This window comes from Mycetomoellerius zeteki, unplaced genomic scaffold (assembly GCF_001594055.1).
Source record: "Mycetomoellerius zeteki isolate Tzet28-1 unplaced genomic scaffold, Tzet1.0 scaffold433, whole genome shotgun sequence".
Classification (NCBI taxonomy): domain Eukaryota; kingdom Metazoa; phylum Arthropoda; class Insecta; order Hymenoptera; family Formicidae; genus Mycetomoellerius; species Mycetomoellerius zeteki.
In genome coordinates this window covers 63,447-82,595 of record NW_017257428.1, presented here as the reverse complement: position 1 = coordinate 82,595, position 19,149 = coordinate 63,447, and the positions used below count along the sequence as shown (strand labels likewise).

Genomic DNA, 19,149 nt, shown 5'->3' with positions numbered 1-19,149 from the left:
TCTTTTTTTATTTTCCTCCATTCTTCTTTCACTATTTTTTCTCACGCCGCTGGTCGACGTAGCCATACATCCAGGATCTATTCATGCTAGAAAATATTAGGGTTTAACGGCTTCTAGGATTCACGTGTTCAGTGGATACTATTGCTAAACTTAAAGTTTTAAGGACTATGTCATAAAATGCGTTTTTTAACTATAATAATATGATACACATGATTATTCCCATTTTCTTTTTTTACTTTAAAATTATTTTGTTAAATAATTGTACATTAAGATATTAATTGAATTTATTTATGTTAATATGTATATTTTTTTAAATTGAATATGACAGTAATTTTGAATATATACATATATATATTTTTTTTACGTAATTTTTAACATAAGCGTTTTATATTCGTTTTGTTAATACTAAATAATACGCGTTTGTTATTTATTTGCGATAACATTTTTTTAAGATGGGAGATATTAGTTCCAGGCCTCCGGAAACATGTAGACTCGCCATTGTATTGGAGTCTCCCTTCTAAGATATGAAATTGTTAATATTCATTACTTAGAACGTCGAAATGTAAAGTTACATATATAGAGCCTAAAGTACATGCTCTAAATTTTTAGATTTATAGAGTTCATATATAGGATTTCGTACATTCTAGGAACCATCGAATCTTAAGTCCACAAATCCTAGGCATCGTATTTCTAAAACTCTTTTTAGATTCTAGGAGCCGTACGTCCTAAAAGTTATAGATCTTGGGTGCGATGTTTCTCAGGATCCTTACATCCTAGGACTCGTAAGACAGTTCTTGTGAATCACAGAATCTGTCAATCCTCGAGCCCATAGATTCTAAGACATATTTAAGATACATATTTCTCAGGATTCGTACAAGATCCTAAGATCTATCTTATAGGATTCGTGAAACAATGAATTAATGAAATTTTCGAGTCTACAACCCAGGATTCATATTTCATGCGATCTTTAGATCCTACGGTCTGTCGATCCTTTAGTAGGTTTTTTTTAGGATCCTTAGGTCGTAGGATACATAGATTCTAATCAAGGATCCTTAGCCAATTAGCGTCCGCCTATGCGCGGAGGGTATCCTAAGGAGGAGGTTCGCTTAGAGGAGGAAATACATAGCGATTCTCCTCTTTTCATTTTTTTACATGTAATTAATAAAGAGCTACTTTCGCATGTACTGTGAAAACGTGTGCGAGCGTTTCTCAAGTCCGACCGGCTGTTGCACAATTGTTATTATGATTTTTTGTTACTATCTATATCTCTTTTGCAATTGAATATATATATACTGGGTATTATTTAATAATAATTTATAAGATCAAACACATATGCGTGTAAATAATAATTTCTTATAAATCCTACATGACACCAGATTCTAAATCTTACTTTCCATTATCCTATCTTGAATTCGCTTCAACTATATAAATCCTATAAACGCTAAAGATTAGATATAATTTTCAATGATTTAATCAAATTTCAAAAGAAAAAAGAATTCGAGTTTCTCAAATGTCATTGTAAGCGTTAACTTACAATCCATAGATCTATTTCTTATTGAAAAGAGAATTTCTTATTATTATATTCATTTCTTCATCATTCAAATAATAAAGATTTAACTCGTGAAAGTAAAAATAGCGAAATGTGCATAATGCATTGCTCGACGAGGCCAAAAGAATTAAGGATATATGAAATCCCTGATTGTGCGAATAGTCTATTTTTTAAATCATTTATAGAATAAATTTTATAATAATATAAAAAACATACTTCAAATATAAAAAATTTAAATTTTGTATCGAAACATTCTTGAAAAGATTAAGTCTTACCTAAATAGTTTTAGATATTAATAAGTAACTCTAATAAGATTTTCAAGATAAAAAGTTATTGCAGTGTTTATAAGAAAAATTGTGAATATCACGTATCGTAACAATATTTATATTTTTACATTTTTATATTTAGAAAAGTACTTAAAGGGACTTAAAAAGTATTTTACGTTTCTTATCATAAATTAAAAATTCTGCAATTATTATATGGAAACATTTTCTGATCGTTTGTAATTTAACGTGCATTTAATTATATGTAGACTTAATCATCAATCAATAGTCAATTAATTGTGAGAAAATATAGTTTAATATCTACCATACTGTATGGGTCACAGGTCTGATGGTCCACGCTGGCTTTATTGAGATCATTTGATATTATATAAAATATCTATAGAAATAAACGTGATTATAAAATAATTTCTGATATACGCGCGTGGATACATAATTATAATGTATGATGCAATATTTTGGTATATTAGACCTTTATAATAATTTTTGTAGTGTTTTAATTTTAATTATAAAATGTTACATATCAAATATATACATATATAGTAAACACGAATAAAAATATCGTGGATAACCGATGACTCATGCGGCGTGGTGGTGATAGTTATATAAAGTTGATACAACAAACACAACGTTAAATAATTAATCACGTATGCATTTAATACAGATATTAAAGTCAATTGTTCTTAATTTACGATATCCGGTAGATAACGACTTTCGAGAGAAATCATGCGACTGTTATTTTTCGTTTATAAATAAAGTTAATTTATAATATATAAATTTTTTTTTACGCATCGCTGATTGTTTACTGTTGTATCGCCTGTTGTGCAATTCTTTATATTTCAAGATCATTTTTGTACTTTTCATCGTTTTTTTGCACAAATCAATCAAGTTTCACGTTCTTTTAACGTGATCTATCTTGTGTTGATAGCGTGGATAGTATGTATCATTTTTGTAAGATATTATGCTGTAAAACTCACCAAATATTTTACCAACAGAGTGTGCAATCTATTATTACGTGACTTTACATAAAAATAAATTTATCCGCACATTTATCTCGTCATCTGAACGAAATGAAAGATATAATAAATTTTTTATCTTTCTTTCGCAATAAATTATTTGCAATTCTATTATGTACAAAAAAATCTGATAAAATATAAATGACATATATATAAAATTAAAACCATGAAAAAGTCAATATCATACAAAAACATAAATAACACAGATTTTATTAAGATATAATTATCAAGATATAATTCTCTCTCTCTCTCTCTCTCTCTCTCTCTCTCTCTCTCTCTCTCTCTCACACATACACAAATAATAGTTACATGATAAAGAAAAAAGTTTAGCTTGTATAAATTATTGAATGTTGTGCGTTATTATTCTCCGAAATGAAAAAGAAATACCGTTTGGTAATTTTTATTAGATATATCTAAATACAATAAATATACAAAATCTTTCATACATTCATTTTTAGCAGTTTAATTTACAATTTCATGAAATTTGTTTTATATAATCTTGTTGCTATTTGCATTTCTATTCATGCATGCAGTAAACTCGTCCATGACCCAATCGTATGATCCCTAGTCATATCCCAGTCGATCCTGATTAAGCGATTTGAATACTGCTATAAGTGCGTCAACTATGACCAGTATGACTCCAGAACAAGATATTACGTATACATTTATTCCTGTAAAAAAGGGCAAAATTATCATATCTCATTCAGCATAAATATATGGCTCGTACATTTTTACAGTGTAAATTTTGATATAAAAAATTATGATACGAATTTGGACCAATGAGAATAAATCTAATTAAATAAGAGAAATTCTGTATTCGATCAAAGCAAAGTGCTTAAATACTTCTTTGTGAATTTGTATACATATTTGATTCTGCAAACCGCGCATTGAAATCTTTTGGCCTTAAAATTGTGAACAGGAGTGGAATAGTAATGTCACTTATTCAGTTGATGAGTAATTTAATAGTTTTTGCTAATAAGCATCTTTAAAAAAATATTAATCATTTATTGTTAATGAGAATCTTAAATAATTCAATATTTTGATAAATCAAAATGTTTTCAATCGGAATTTGAATCCGGATTCCGGTTAAAATCTAGCGGAGAGAATTTATTTTTCACAATAAATTATTTATAGATTAACATTCTTATAATACTTATGAGCATCAAAATAGCAAGAATAAAAAAAGTTTGTATAATAAAACAAATAATAAACGGGCAATTGGGAATTGGCACAGTGTAATAAATCTGCATAGTTCATTGTAAGAGTTTACTTGCTGAAGAAGACTAAAATTATTAGTCGAAACATGTACATACAAATTGTTGAAATTAAGATATTTTTTTTCTCAGCGTACGTATGAAATCTATTTCTTTTATGTAAGATAAAGCCTTTTTAAAGCTGAATTACGCACCATTCACTATGCCAATTCCCAATTGCCCGTTCATCATTTGTTTATATTTCTAAATTATCTCGGGAATTTTTACATAGTTACCTTTCTTATAATAAGTTTATTCTCGTCGGTTCAAATTTATACTATAATTGTGTAAAAAAAACTTTGAGAAAAAACTGCTGTATATTTCCAAACAGCTATAACTTTATTAAAAATGAAATATTGAAGATAAAAATCTCTACTTTCAAAAAATTATTATAACTTTTGAGTGTGCGTGAACAAAATAAAAACATTTATCTCATTTTGTGTTAAAAATTTAGATTTATTTAAATTTTTTGTTAAGTAGTTACCTGTTAAATAGTTTAATCTTAATATTCTAATTGTAAGAAAGTGCTCAAAAAAAGATTGAGAATTTATAGACTTTCTTTATCACCATATAAACGTATATTAATCCTCAATATTCTTTATTCAAGTATCTTAGACATTTTAAAAAATTGAAATATCTAATATTTTAATTGGATTCTGTAACTATACCTCCTTACTTCGTCCCCAATCTTCAGAAATATATGTCAATAGATCTGTCAAACCCTCAAACTCTGTTCTGCTTTGAGGTGGATGATTCTTAGGTATTTTTGGTAATAGAGAGCCCATCTTGAGTCTGAATTCCTCTGCGTTAGTAGCCCCAGAGAGTTTCCAGATTCCATAAAAAAATAAGCCACATCCTGTGACAGCATATAATGTACCCCAGCCAAGGGCTCTTATAGCTAATGAGGCTCCAGTTTCAGGAATTCCTTTCATACCAGAAATTCCATCTCCGAAATGTTTTGGATCCTGCTTCCTGGTTGCCGCCACTGCCCTGGCAAATCCAGCGAGGGCAGAAATACTTGCAACAGTGCTTAAAAATACTGTAGCTACAGAAATAGCAATAAGATATATTTATTGAAAGAAGTTGCATAAATATTAACAGAAAATATTTAAAAATTAATCTGATTATCAATTAAAAATAAAATTATCGCTGTATGATAGAACTGCAATGTGACATTTATCAGATAAAAAGATTAAAATATTAATTTTGCACAGTCATGAAAAGCATCATTCACAATAATAGTTTGTTTTTCATCTGAATTGACTTCTTAAAATTTCTTGTTTATATCAAATGTAATATACTGTGCAAAGATTAATGCAATTTAGCAAAACAAAGTTAAGTTGACTAAATCGATTTCTATAAACAACTTAAAAATGCTGTAACTTCTTATATATTTAGCATATGTCAAGCAGCAAAAACGCATTGTTATAATTTTCTTTTTTTAACTTGTTATCGAATGACAAATGATAAGAGCTAGGGCATTGTCGCACTCGTAAAAGTGAGGTTAGTTTACAGCAAGCAACTTATACGCAAGCAAATATTCCTTTCTTAAATAAAATATACCATAAATTTTCTCCTTTAATTTCTCAGACTTCGTTACGGACGTTTCTACAGTGTCATTCGATTCCGCCATCACGTTACAGAAGGAATTACGAATCAGCCGTTGGTGTCTGCCATTTTTAAAACCCACTCATGAGGTTTGTGACAAACCGTTTGTCGCGTCGTATGCTCCAACATGTTCCAATATGCTCCTAGCATAGCTCTTACTCACTCCAACGCGCTTGATAGAATGAGTAAGAGCATGTTGGAGCATGTTGGAGCTCGCGACACGAACAAACCTGTAATCTCGATTGGAGCATTTGGCGGCACATGAAAAAGATTTCTTACGTCTGTGTCTCTAATTGCTTACAGTCGATAAAGTAGTCGGCAATCATGCCGACGGCAGATATTACTTTATAAGAAGGATTTAAAGGCCCATGCTATTCTCTGATTGGGCGCAGTCTCTTATGCCCGTGTCACACTACGCATTGGAGATTGAGGATTGAGAATTAAGGATTAGAATTCGACCAATCAGATAATTTTAAGTTTAATCCGTTTCGTTCTAATTGGCTGAATTCTAATCCTCAATTCATAATCCTCAGTCTCCAATGCGTAGTGTGATACGAGCATAAAGCAGAGAGCACAGACTCTTGCAGAACGCATAACACATAATGCATAAGAAAATAAACCAATCAAAATCCTTCTTTTCCTTCCTTTCCATGAAATAAAGAACTATGATTGGTTGAATTTCTTATGCCTTATGTATTATGCGTTATGCAAGAGTCTGTGCTCCCCGCTTTAGACTGGAATCAGATTACGCACTGAAATTGAGATTAAGGATTGAAAGATTGAAATTTGACCAATCAAAACAATAGGAGCTAAAATTCCTTTATCCTCATTGATCAAATTTCGATCTTCAATCACTAATCTCAATTTTCAATGGGTAGTCTGATTCCAGCCTTACAATGGGCGAGTTCAAACCGGCAAAGCGGCTACCATGCTTGCCGAGCGAATGAGCATGATTGGTTCTTACCAGATGGATCCAACTGGAGACAACCAATCATGTTTAATTGCTCGGTGAACAGACCTAGCCGCTTTGCCGACTTGAACTCGCCCATTGACATTAAAATAGAGGAAGTCGATTATACATTTATACATTAAAATAAAGATTTCCGGATCTTTTTTTTTCAATATTTTGTTGAAAGACCGATTATTTTTGGGTGAATTGAGTGCGAGTTCTGTGGAATCGACGTGGATACCAACGGATGCTTATTTGATAATGGAAGGTAAATCACTGTCACGTTCCATTCCATCCCTCTTCTCGCCAGGCTATTTTCGAAAAGGCAATACATAAATCTCTCAATGTATGTTACAGGCGAGGCGAAGCACAATATCGACAAACTCGTCGACGATTTGAAATGTGTCGTGAGACTCGAAGCCTCGCAAGAGGAATGTCCCAATGTTGTTCAGATACTGGATTCAGTAGTAAATGTTAGCAAAACGTCGATTGGAGGTATAACTGGATAATTCAACTAGACTAAACGCTATAACTAGATATCATGGTATCATATGTTGCGAAATTGTTAACGCATGGTTTCAGAGACTACCGAGTTAGTCATTGACGAAGTCTTCCTGACGCTACTTAGGCACAAATCTAAACAAATCGTAGCAAAGACTGCAAAAGCTATTGCGGAGATAGCAAAGACTGATCGGGGAAGAGAGAAATGTACCAGTTTTGAATTGATACAGACCTTGATTAGTTTGCTAAAGGAAGAAAATATAGATATATTGACACAGACTTCCAGAGCTCTAGGAAACATCTGCTATGAGAATGGTTGTTGTAGTTATATTTACATGACAGAATTTTTATTATATAATTATATATAGTTTCTAAATGATGGTTCATAAAATTTCAAGGCTTTTTTTTGATATTTAAAGGAATATTTTTATATTGAGTATTTAGAAATGATATTTAAAGGGATATTTATATATTGAGTATTTATAAATGTACGTAGGTTTCATATTAAAAAAAAGCTAACAATAAACATTTGTGTTACAGAGACTGGTAAAAACCTGGTAACAGAGCAGGATGGTTTGAAAGTAATCCTAGCACTACTGAAGAAAGGAATTGCCCTTGGTAACGTTGAAGGTGCCAGTTTTCTGAGGAATGTGGCCGCTGGAGTTTTATTGAATTTTTTGGTGGATCAGGAAACGTTATACAGAAAGGTAAATTTTTTGAAAATACATTTGTACATTGTGATTAACAATCAATGGTGATATTGCAAAATAGAAAGCAACAGCAAGCGATAATTTTATTATAAGATATACTTTACCAGGCACTAGAGGAGGATATGGTACCAATTATTTGCAGTATTTTAGAAGAAGATGGAATAAATGGTGATGAATCAGCGGTGCAAGTGTTACTCACTCTTGGCATATTGAATGATGTGAATATTATATTTCTCGATGAGAAATTAACAAGAGTTTTGGTTGATATACTGACCAGTGACACTTCCTCTGAGCTATCTGAGATGTGCTTAGAAATCTTACATGGCCAAGCAGAAGATGGTAAAACAGTAATTTGATAATAATTGAAACTAAATTGATTTAAATTGTTTATTAAATTAATTGGAATTATGCTGATTAAATATTTCAGTATAATTAGACTTAAATAAATTCACAAAATTGGATTTAAGTATAAAATTGAATTAAGTTGAAGCTTAATAACATAATTCCATTATAGAAAATGCGAAGCTGTTATTGGCTAAGGCAGGAGTGTGTGAATTGCTCCTGAAACTGTTAGAGAAACATGGTCCACAATGCACTGACGAAGAAACGCGGTCGATTCTTAAAGTCGCCTGTAACTTAATTGTTTTGATTTTAACTGGAGGTGAGTTCTAGGAGAAAATTCAAATGCAAGTTTTAGTGGCTCTAACAAATATACTTTGTACTTAGATGACAGCATGAATTTCCTTTACGACAATGGCAAGGGTCCTGTATACAGGAAACTGGTAGAATGGTTAGAGAGTGTTGACGAGGACTTGCAGATCACCGCCGTTTTGGCCATGGGCAACGTTGCACGGACCGACATACATTGCAAGCGCATGGTGGAGCAGGGAATTCATCGGAAGTTGTTAAAAATTCTTGAAAGGAATGGCAGCAAATCTGGCGATATTAGATGTCAGCACGCCTTACTCAGCGTATTACGCAACCTCGTTATACCTATGGACAATAAATCGTTGATTCTTGCCGATGGTCTGATTGATGTGCTGTATCCAATGCTGGAGATCCCTACCTATCCCGTCGTTTTCAAATTGCTGGGAACGCTTAGGATAGTCATAAACGGTCAAAGTAAGAGGTCGTAAGCTTCTTTTAAAAATTAAAGCAATATTTATCATATTATTTAGAATGAATAATATGATAATTAAGACTGAGTTTCTTGTTTTAGAAGAAGCAGCAATTTCTTTAGGAACGAGGGAGGACTTGATTAAGCGGGTAATTGAGTGGTGCAGTACTGAGGATCACCCTGGTGTCCAGGGTGAAGCCAACCGATTAATCGCCTGGTTAATAAATAATAGCAAGTTCGTTTTCTATGGCTTAATGGTACTAAGTTCCTAAACCTAGTTCCAATACTATACATATTTTTTAGGGACAAGCAGGTTGCTTTATTAATTATCAAGTACGGTGCGGTGCAGCATCTAGTAGATATGCTTTTAGCGCAACACACGCTAATGCAAAACGAAGCAATTATGGGTCTTAATTTACTGACTGTAATTTGTCCGACGGAATCTGAAGAGCTACTGATCAAAGCAGACTTTGGGCGCAATATGTGCGAATTGTTTGCACGCTCCCGTGAGCTTGACGTACACATCATGCTAAACGCGTTATCGTTATTGAATCGCGCCCTGGAATTAGGTATCCCAAAGATCTATTCAGAAAAGAAAGAATTATTTGATCGACCTACAATCTTACATGCCGTCTGTTTTAGACCAACTAAAGGAGCATCTTACGAGCTACGGATTGGCCAATGCGTGCAAACTGCAATGCCACATAAATGAAAACACCGTCACGGAGTTACAGACTCGAGTTACTAATTCGTGAGCGGCACTAAGTACCGCCTTGGAAACTAACTGAAGATAACGATGATGGTGATGATGATGATAATAATAATGATGATGATGATGATGATAATGACAATGACCAATTCTGAAACGCGTTCTTATACGCTGCCATTCCCCACATTGTTGTATCTTCCATCATTCCAAAGAACCAAATGCATGCAATCTTCTTCAATGACCAAATCGTCCCCAACTTGTTCCACAGATTGCAAAACATATTTTACTTATCAAGAAATATATATTCTATTGATGTACATATTCTATTAATGCTGTTGCAATTGATTTTCCTGTTGTAAGATCTTTATGAAAGCGATTTGAAAATTGAACAATTAGTGGCTTTAGTATTCACTTCAGAATGTATGTTATATTTTTTCATGGATTGCTCATACTGCTCATGATTTAAAAATACTGTTGATGCAATTGCTCAATAATTGTTCACACAAGAAGTAATGAGAATCGATCAAGCTCCGATTTTCTCATTCAGTGATTAACTTATCACAGAATATATATTTTAACAAAGAGAATTGTTTTTAACATTAAAAAAAAGATTAGATCAGAGATAAATACAGAGATAATAATCGATTAGAATTGTTGTTTCAAATAATTCTATTGGTTGAATTTTTTAATCACCGAATAAATCAAAGTGTAATTAAAATCACTAGTTAGGTAATCAGTGATTTAATTTGAACGGTAAAATTGCTCGAAGCAAAAATATGTCTAATTTTATAATTGTGAAATTAATAAGATAATTTTTTATTAACTAATGATAATTGTCTATTAGTAAAATAGGTATATAGATAGGTTTTTAACTAGTTAATCGCTGATTAGCTAATTAGAATTTGTAGTCGTTCCGTACAGGAGCAACGTCAACATCGTCAACCCTGACTGGGCCTCGCAATGCCATCTGGTCAATTTGGTCACGTGCCACAGTTCATGGCGCAGCGGTCGCTCGAGCTGCCACGTAATGTTGTGCGTGCCGTTCGTTCGTTCATGAATCGCTGCTATTAAGATTCATCTTGTGGTGCTGCGTGGAGGTGAACGGCAACGAGGGCGATGCGCGAGCCTGCGTCTATCCGTTTCTAATTTTTGGCTACTCACAATAGTACGAAGGTAGGTGGGTCCTTTGGACGTTTCAAGTTCGTGTGTCCTCTGCATTTTAACCTTTCAACACGCTGACAATGCGCTTCGACTATCGAAACGTCAACCTACTGATCTATATATCTCTTCTTGTAGATTATTAAGATGGAAATCCTCCTGCAACGAAATTTGATCCTCTCGTACCGATTTGTCTAATCTTTAACAATCTTTTACAACATCTTGCAGCTTTTGTGTATCTTTAGCTGAGCTTGGAGCTGAGCTTGGGAATTATTACTTAGACCTGTAATTTGGTAGTACTATATGATTCTTGTTGTTGCTGGAGATAAATGCAGTTAACTAAATTCTTTTTGCGACGTTTGGATTACAAATTAAATTGGAAGCTAAGCAGTTGACTTGCATTGTGTTACTGTTGTATATCTAACATCTTGGATACTAACATTGATGGATTAACATTGATTAATCTATAGTTTTTCATGGCATAATATATATAGAAATTCATGTCTTTAAAAGCATGTTATTTAACTGAATAAAAAAAGAGTTCCTCAATTATGTTTTGTTTCAGTGATTGTTAAAGCAACAAAATGTCACAGTCAAGTGGTTACCGATATCCGTTGTACACAGATTCCAATAATCCTTTGAAAAATGAGCCACCTCCTATAGTAAATGGTCAAAATCCTGCATCTCAGCAAAATGGAATGCAATCTCCTCAGTTCAACCTAACTGGCAAGTTTTTGCTACTGGAATATACAACGAAGAAATTTTATTTTCTAAGAATATATGTTATTATAATTTTTCTTTTACATAATGCTTTTTTATTGGCAATAGTTCCTGAAGGCAGTAGCATTGTTCTTGAAAATGGACAATGTAGCAATATGTCATCAATCCTCTTATCTTTTAATCTTTTAATTTTGTTTCCAAAAATAAAATAGATAATATTTAATAAGAAAAGCATTGTGTAAACTTTATACTTTAACATAAAGTGATTCGTCTTAACGTCTTAATTAGTTTTGTCTAAAAAGTTTGATTGAAACAATTAAAATGTTTTTACAGGTACACCATCATCACAGTCGTCACGTGATCCATCCAGGGAGACTTCCAGAGATCCATCACCAACTCAATATCTTCACAATCAATATCGGCCTCAGTTGCCACGACCGCCAATGCCACCAATAAATGGACCTCAGAACTCTAATGTGTTGCCTCCGCCACCTAGAACATCACAACCTTATAGTCCTGCAAATCTCTATAGTGCCCACAACCAGTATGTTGCTAGCACTCAAGAGAACATTGCAGTCAGTACATCTTCAATTGCCTTTGTGTCTCAACCTAGCCAAGAAATTCAACATCGACCCATGATTCCTCCAAATCAGATGCCTCCAATAGCAAAAAATTTGACTCCATTGTCTGTACCATCGACGTTTGCGGATACTATTAAATCAGAACCAGCTAAAATGAACCAAAGTTATCAATGGACGACTAGCCCTCCACCTACTAACATTCCGCAGGGTACTATAGGCGTTCCTGGTATATCCAGTAGCATTGATAAGACTAGTCATGTCTCAACAGATCCAATTGCAGAAAGTCAAACATCCTTTGCTAGAGTAAATAAGATTTCGACATACAATCAAGGACATTCTATCCCTCCATTCGCATCCAACGTTAATCTACCTCCTTCAAACGTCACTCATTTAAATCAAAACAGTTATGTACAGCAAGAACCAGTAAGTTCCGGTATACAACCACCAAGAACCCAAAATGTCCAAGCACAATCGACGATTAGTTCTTCTGAAAGCTTAAGTAATCCACAACTCAGATATGGAAGTCAACAAAATATATCCAATGCATCGTCAATGCCAAATTCAAGCACGCAAAATTTATTCTATAGTGCACAAGGCCATAATGTAGGTCCACGAAATCTTCATGATTATAGCTCTCAGCCTGTAAAACCTCAAAATTTACTTATTGGTTATATGGATCTCACGGGATTGGGAAGTAATTCTCAAGGTCAGAATATACATCAAAATTTAGCTGGTCAGAGGAAATATCCGCAACAAGACACTGCCAATACCATGATGTTACCGTGGACTGCAGACGGTAATAAAATTTAAAAATAAAACGTTTATGTGTAATAGAATCAAATTTAATTAATCTTTTATATTTTCTTCAAAAAGTGATGTATATTTCTTGCAACATTAATATACATAATTTAATTTTTGTTATTTGTAGTACGACTCTCGGTCACAATATCCTAGCCCAATGACAAACGTCCCATTAGACTCGTCTAATAGAAGGTATCCTAATATGTACCCAGACCAATTAAATCAATTAAATAATCAGATGAGCAATTTGAACGTCACACAAGTTGGCTACAACAAAATATGGGTAATTATTTTTATTGAAATATGTATTTTTATTGAAGTATATACAATTATATATGTAATACACACACATTCTTTAATATGTTAATACCATTTTTAGGGGATGGAATCGATAGACCTCTTGCAATGCCGAAATATACTGCCACCTGAAAAAGTCGAACCACCAATGATCAAGTTAAATCAGGAATTCCTGGATTCCATAAATTGTAGTCCTGAGTAAGTTTTCTTTTTCTTACATCTTTTTTATTTAAGATGTTAAATTACATTTCTATTATAAGGAAATTAAAATATCCAAAATACAAACGCGAATCAAAGATTTGAAAAATTTAGAACCCTTGTTATTAAAACTATTTCAATATATAAATATAATTCTTATTAAGAGTATGAAATAATTACAGCATATTCAGGTGTACATTAACAAAAGTCCCAGAATCGAATTCGCTTCTACAGAAATCAAGATTACCATTCGGCGTACTAATACATCCTTTTAAGGATCTAAACGTAAGTAATATATATGTAAAAAAATGTTTATAATTTAAAATATACAACATATAGACAGAAGACCATGTTATTGCTATTTCACTTTTTAGAAAATCATGTAGAAATAAACTTTAGTAAAATTTTTATTATTTGTCGCAGCAGCATTTAGCAGTGATTCAATGCAATACGATCGTGCGTTGTCGAGCTTGTCGAACGTATATCAACCCGTTTGTGTACTTCGTCGATTCGAAAAGATGGAAATGCAATCTCTGTTTCAGATTAAATGAACGTAATAAACATACTGAGATTTTTCATATCTATTACTTAATATTACATAACAAGAATTAGATATATGTTTACGTTTTGTGTAGTTCCCGAAGAATTTCAATTCGATCCTGTGACGAAATCGTACGGCGATCCATCACGACGGCCGGAAGTGAAAACCGGCACGATAGAGTTTATTGCGCCAAGCGAGTACATGGTTAATATTTGTTTACTATAAGATATCCATTTATTCGTAATAACAAATTATTTATTTATATAAAAATGATATACCTGTTTATGATACCTCGAGGGATTTAGTATTAATGAACATATACTGTAAATTATAGGTCCGTCCACCTCAGCCCGCTATCTATCTCTTTGTCATGGACGTTTCTCGTCTTGCGGTAGAAAGCGGGTATTTGCAGATAGTTTGCAATACGATCACCGATGAACTGTCGCGTCTCCCCGGCGACAGCCGCACTCAAATCGGTTTTCTTGCTGTTGATTCTACTCTGCACTTCTTCAGCATGCCCGATAACGTCTCGCAACCACATGAAATGGTCATGCTAGATATCGATGATGTGTTTCTACCGTGCCCAGAAAACCTAATTGTAAATCTGAAAGAACGTGAGGAACTTGTTCGTGATCTTCTCGCCCAGCTTCCTATCAAATTCTGTGGCACTCATGATACTAATAGTGCTCTTGGTGCTGGTCTTCAAGCTGCCTACAAACTCCTCGCTGGTGTCGGAGGACGTATCACCGTTTTCCAAACATGTCTGCCTAATATTGGTCCAGGAGCCTTGCAACCGAGAGAGGATCCCAGTACTAGAGTGAACAAAGACGTGCCACATCTTAATCCCGCAACAGATTTCTACAAAAGATACGCTCTGGATTGCAGTGGGCACCACATCGCAATTGATCTGTTCTTATTGAACAGTCAATACAGCGATCTGGCAACACTGTGTAAGTGAATCTATATCGATTGAATACGATTATAATAATTTTGTATTGTGAATTTGCAAGTAATTAATTTGATAATTGTAATTTTTTTCGTAATATACCTAATTATATATTTTTTTTAACATTGATAAATATCTCTTGTAACATTCGACGTTTGTTGTATTCCGCAGCATGCATGTCAAAATTTACGGGCGGTTGCATTTACCATCTGCCACTGTTCCGGGCATCGAAGTTACAGAATAGTGAAACTTTAGAAAGATTACTTCGTCGTTATTTAACGAGAAAGATTGGCTTTGAAGCAGTGATGCGGCTTCGTTGTACTCGTGGTCTCAGTATTCATGCCTTCCATGGCAGTTTCTTCGTTCGATCGACTGATCTCCTCTGCTTGCCAAATATTAATCCGGACGCCGGTTTCGGCATGCAAATCTCCATCGATGAAAATCTTTCCGATGTGCAGAGTGTATGCTTCCAAGCGTCTCTTCTGTATACTTCAAGTAAAGGTAATTATTTTTTTTATACTGTTTAGTGTCTTCATGTATGTTTCATATTTCTTATATTTCTATTTAAAGGTGAGCGAAGAATTAGAGTACACACTCTATGCCTGCCAGTGGTGGCAAGTCTATCGGATGTATTGCATTCTGCAGATCAACAATGCATAGTCGGTTTATTATCAAAAATGGGTAAGTTAAACTTGTTGCTGTGAACTATAAATTCTTACGCAGCGTAATATAAAGGTTTAATAATTATTCGTTAACTCTCCCATAATTAAGTAATATTAAGAGACATTTCTTTAAATATCTCTATAGCTGTCGATCGATCGCTTCAGTCATCTTTGTCAGATGCAAGAGAAGCATTAATAAACGTCGCTATTGACATCTTATCCGCGTACAAACTGACACAATCTTCCAGCGGCGGAGGACTAATTGCTCCAGGAAGTTTAAAGCTGCTGCCATTATACATTATCGCGTTGTTGAAAAGCGTAAATTATCAATAAATTTACACACATTTTTTACTTAAATACATTGTAAATATTATCATTAAAATATTTTTATTTCAAACTTGCAGATAGCATTTAGATCCGGCACGAGCACGCGTTTGGATGATCGCATATTCGCTATGTTTCAACTAAAGACATTACCGTTAGCACAGCTGATACAGGTGGTTTATCCCGATTTGTATCCCGTTCACATGCTCGACGATCGCAATGCAAGGGACATTGACGGCAAAGTGTGTCCACAACCACCTCGGCTTAATTTATCTGCTGAGAAACTCGACAGCCGGGGCATCTTTCTTATGGATGCTGGCGATAGAATCTTTATTTACGTTGGCAAGAATATCAATCTGATTTTCTGTACAAATATGTTCGGCACTTCGGGGTTTACATCTATTCCAGAGGAAATGGTAAATGTTTTACTACTTTTTCTCGGTTATATATCCGTAGTTAAAAATCGAAAACTCTTATCGGATAACAATTTTTAACAACAGCCATTGTGATAAAAATTTAATTTCATAATCCGTCTTAATTTTGTCTTGCAGTACGAATTACCGGAATTGGATACAGTAGAAAGCGAACGGTTGCGAAACTTTGTATTTAGTTTACAAGAGGAAAAACCATATTACGTGCCTGTACAAATTATCAGGTAAATCAATTGTTTCGGATTAATAAAAATTAATGTGTAAGTGATTAGAGATGTGTGTTGACAAAAAGTATTAATATAAATTTCCTTTAACTTTTGTAATGCACTTATCTGATATTTTCAATACAATATATTATACATATTTTAAAGTGACAAATTGTTTTTTAGGGACGATAGCCACTTTAGGACGTTATTCATCGAACGATTGATAGAGGATCGATTTGAATCTGCTCTTAGTTACTACGAGTTCTTACAACATCTCAAGACGCAGGTGAAGGAGTGACCAAGTTAAGGAATTTGTGCATGAGACCAACTCCTGCCGGAAGTGTTAATCATCGGGTGATGGAATCATCATAGAACAATCGCGCAATTCAAAAATTGCACGATCCGTTATAATTCATTAATCGATCGTGGGTCATTCGGGATATTTTGGGACATGTCGCGTGATTCAAGATCTACTTATGCCATCTACTTATGCAGCAGTGACAGCCTTAATGAAAGACACTGACGCATTTAAATATGATAGATTGTATAATTATTGTTATTATTATTATTATTATATTATTGGTTATTTACTATCGGTAGCTTCATCATATAGACTTGCGTTCTTGTTGCGCGTATCCACTTGGGTTAAGCAATTTCTTCAACTCGTCCAGTAAATAATATGTAATTTTTTACTATTTTGTGTTATATCTAAAACAGTTTTAATCTATGAGATTTATTTGTTCAGTAGGAAAACCTTTTTCACAATAGCAGTAATTCATTGAATAGCATCAGCATGACGATCACAGTCGATTTCGTCTATTTTAAAATCGTGGGATCTTTTCTTTTATTCTAAATTACTAATAGGAATGTCAATGCTCGTTGTATTTTATTCGCTTTCTTATCTACTCGCGATTACGTGGTAAATGCAAATAGAGAGAGAGGGGGGAGGGAGGGAGGGGGGAGAGAGAGAAAGAGAGAGCAAGAGCAGTGGAAAAAAAAGAATCTTAAATTAGAGGAAAACAGTTTGTTTGAAGTAGAAGAAATCGACTATTTTTTGATGAAGTTTGTATAGAACATTTTTTTGAACTGTGTTTCTGCATTCTTTCAATTTCTATATCAAAATATCGCAATACGCAAGTGTTCTTACCTTAAAAAAAATACCATCTTCAGAAAATCCTGAAAAATATTAGTTACGAATAATTATATGCAATAGAAATGAAATTAAATAAGTGCAATTTTGCATTTGCAGTATAAGTAATAATAATAAATGAAGATGCTTGCAGGCTGAGTGTCGCCAAATAAAGATGTTTCGCGGTGATAAGCAATGCGCTCCTGTAATTTAATCACCTGCAGGCAATAAAACAAACGAAGGAATAGTAACAAAACTCGTGAAAAAATTGTATTATCAGTCACTATGTCATTCCTTAGACGATGACATATTGTTAATTCGCATTGTAAAATTAAACTTTGCGGTAAGTAAAAGCGTAATAAATAATTTCGAACAGTCGACGAACATTGCAATTAAAATATGAATTGCAATTGAATTAAGTAATTGTAAAAAAAAATATAGGAAAGGACAGAATGATTTCGCGCTAATGTAAAATACGAATCAATCGTTCGAGGCGTATAAACTCGCCTATAAAGGACTCTATAGCAAAATAAAATAAATAATGGTAAATAATAGCAAGTGTTAAGAAATAAACAAATGAATATTGTAAAATAATCGTACTACTCTACTTTGTCATGCTGCCAAACGAATTTCTCCGGCGTAGTTCTTTTCTCACCATTTTACGATCTGCCGAAGGCAAAAGTAGCGTGTGACGATTTAGTTTATTATTTAATTATATATATGCATATATATATATAATTATACGGGAAGTAAATTGTACATTCGTTGTTATATCCTTTAACATCCCCTACCCGTGTATACCGTTCGATTTTTTATAAATTATTAACTGTGTACTACAAGAATGCCTCGAACTCTTTAGTCCGCCATCCTTTTCGGATTATCAAAATTTCCCTGATCTATCCTGAAATAATTATTGTTTAATTTAGTCCTTTATATACATACAATATAATATATAATATATATACAATATAAAGATATATATGTATATATACATATATATGTATATAATATAATTATATGTAATATTATATATATATGTGTGTGTGCATATATTTTTCGTTGTGAATATATATGTATAGAAGGTATTAGGTATTATAATGCAAATCTGTATCGTTATGTAGATAACATCGACGTATCATAACTACCCCTACCCCAACTCGACGATATCGGCGTCGGCGTCGGCGTTGTCGACGTCGACGTCGACGTTGGAGGCGACGGCGTCGGCGCTGGGCGTTCGGCGCTCCGGAGGCGTCGGCCGCTTGACTGTGTTATCAGTAGTGGTGCCGTCGTCCGCGTGAGCAGGTGAAGGCCTTCGTCATAATAACTGCTCGACGACCTGGTAAGCCTTGTTTTGACTGGATCCCCTCCCCTTTTTTTCGAGTCCCGCATCGACCGGGCCGACGGCGCGAGATCCGCACCGCGATTTTTCCATCCCTTCTTCGTGTATCCTCCACGGGTCGCG

At 33.8% G+C, this 19,149-nt stretch overlaps 4 protein-coding genes across 8 annotated transcripts; 3 read left to right on the top strand and 1 right to left on the bottom strand.

The window, feature by feature from the left end:
* Positions 1-43: 43 nt before the first annotated feature.
* LOC108726688 (transmembrane protein 242) lies at positions 44-5,797 on the bottom strand. 2 transcript variants are annotated; one of them, XM_018454411.1, is made up of 3 exons: positions 5,663-5,797; positions 4,768-5,144; positions 44-86 (listed from the first exon to the last, which is right to left on the bottom strand). In XM_018454411.1, exons 1-3 carry the CDS (start codon positions 5,730-5,732, stop codon positions 78-80), a joined length of 456 nt encoding a protein of 151 aa, XP_018309913.1. In that variant the 5' UTR covers positions 5,733-5,797; the 3' UTR covers positions 44-77. The 2 variants fall into 2 exon arrangements, with proteins under 2 accessions (XP_018309913.1, XP_018309914.1); XM_018454412.1 differs by lacking the exon at positions 44-86 and adding an exon at positions 3,305-3,517.
* A 1,203-nt stretch (positions 5,798-7,000) lies between these two features.
* On the top strand, positions 7,001-10,101 carry vimar (visceral mesodermal armadillo-repeats). 3 transcript variants are annotated; one of them, XM_018454395.1, is made up of 10 exons: positions 7,001-7,151; positions 7,239-7,472; positions 7,698-7,864; positions 7,975-8,206; positions 8,382-8,528; positions 8,594-8,989; positions 9,087-9,219; positions 9,288-9,553; positions 9,627-9,777; positions 9,817-10,101. In XM_018454395.1, the coding sequence occupies exons 1-9, from the start codon at positions 7,001-7,003 to the stop codon at positions 9,737-9,739; spliced, it is 1,839 nt and encodes a 612-aa protein (XP_018309897.1). In that variant the 3' UTR covers positions 9,740-9,777; positions 9,817-10,101. The 3 variants fall into 3 exon arrangements, with proteins under 3 accessions (XP_018309897.1, XP_018309898.1, XP_018309896.1); XM_018454396.1 differs by having other exon boundaries at positions 9,811-10,101; XM_018454394.1 differs by having other exon boundaries at positions 9,627-10,101.
* Positions 10,102-11,435: 1,334 nt separating this feature from the next.
* LOC108726624 (YLP motif-containing protein 1-like) lies at positions 11,436-13,106 on the top strand. Its single transcript, XM_018454301.1, has 3 exons — positions 11,436-11,577; positions 11,905-12,948; positions 13,081-13,106. The coding sequence occupies exons 1-3, from the start codon at positions 11,436-11,438 to the stop codon at positions 13,104-13,106; spliced, it is 1,212 nt and encodes a 403-aa protein (XP_018309803.1).
* On the top strand, positions 12,943-17,764 carry Sec24AB (Protein transport protein Sec24AB). Of its 2 annotated transcripts, none has more exons than XM_018454392.1 (13): positions 12,943-12,948; positions 13,081-13,236; positions 13,333-13,448; positions 13,631-13,733; positions 13,875-14,001; positions 14,084-14,193; positions 14,324-14,939; positions 15,107-15,436; positions 15,506-15,616; positions 15,743-15,915; positions 16,002-16,337; positions 16,473-16,576; positions 16,742-17,764. In XM_018454392.1, the coding sequence occupies exons 2-13, from the start codon at positions 13,111-13,113 to the stop codon at positions 16,854-16,856; spliced, it is 2,367 nt and encodes a 788-aa protein (XP_018309894.1). In that variant the 5' UTR covers positions 12,943-12,948; positions 13,081-13,110; the 3' UTR covers positions 16,857-17,764. The 2 variants fall into 2 exon arrangements, with proteins under 2 accessions (XP_018309894.1, XP_018309893.1); XM_018454391.1 differs by having other exon boundaries at positions 13,872-14,001.
* The last annotated feature ends 1,385 nt before the right edge of the window (positions 17,765-19,149 follow it).

What these genes read in the sequence shown, in the direction of transcription:
- LOC108726624 (XM_018454301.1), top strand. Translation starts at nt 11,436, where the DNA reads ATGTCACAGTCAAGTGGTTACCGATATCCGTTGTACACAGATTCCAAT. An exon ending in TCCTCAGTTCAACCTAACTG is followed by an intron (nt 11,578 to 11,904) that starts GCAAGTTTTTGC and finishes ATGTTTTTACAG; the next exon opens with GTACACCATCATCACAGTCG. An exon ending in GTTACCGTGGACTGCAGACG is followed by an intron (nt 12,949 to 13,080) that starts GTAATAAAATTT and finishes TGTTATTTGTAG; the next exon opens with TACGACTCTCGGTCACAATA.
- LOC108726688 (XM_018454411.1), bottom strand. Translation starts at nt 5,732, where the DNA reads ATGGCGGAATCGAATGACACTGTAGAAACGTCCGTAACGAAGTCTGAG. An exon ending in ATTAAAGGAGAAAATTTATG is followed by an intron (nt 5,145 to 5,662) that starts GTATATTTTATT and finishes CTATTTCTGTAG; the next exon opens with CTACAGTATTTTTAAGCACT.
- Sec24AB (XM_018454391.1), top strand. Translation starts at nt 13,111, where the DNA reads ATGACAAACGTCCCATTAGACTCGTCTAATAGAAGGTATCCTAATATG. An exon ending in ATCCTTTTAAGGATCTAAAC is followed by an intron (nt 13,734 to 13,871) that starts GTAAGTAATATA and finishes TATTTGTCGCAG; the next exon opens with CAGCATTTAGCAGTGATTCA. An exon ending in GTGCCTGTACAAATTATCAG is followed by an intron (nt 16,577 to 16,741) that starts GTAAATCAATTG and finishes ATTGTTTTTTAG; the next exon opens with GGACGATAGCCACTTTAGGA.
- vimar (XM_018454395.1), top strand. Translation starts at nt 7,001, where the DNA reads ATGTATGTTACAGGCGAGGCGAAGCACAATATCGACAAACTCGTCGAC. An exon ending in TGTTTTGATTTTAACTGGAG is followed by an intron (nt 8,529 to 8,593) that starts GTGAGTTCTAGG and finishes CTTTGTACTTAG; the next exon opens with ATGACAGCATGAATTTCCTT. An exon ending in TGGTTAATAAATAATAGCAA is followed by an intron (nt 9,220 to 9,287) that starts GTTCGTTTTCTA and finishes CATATTTTTTAG; the next exon opens with GGACAAGCAGGTTGCTTTAT.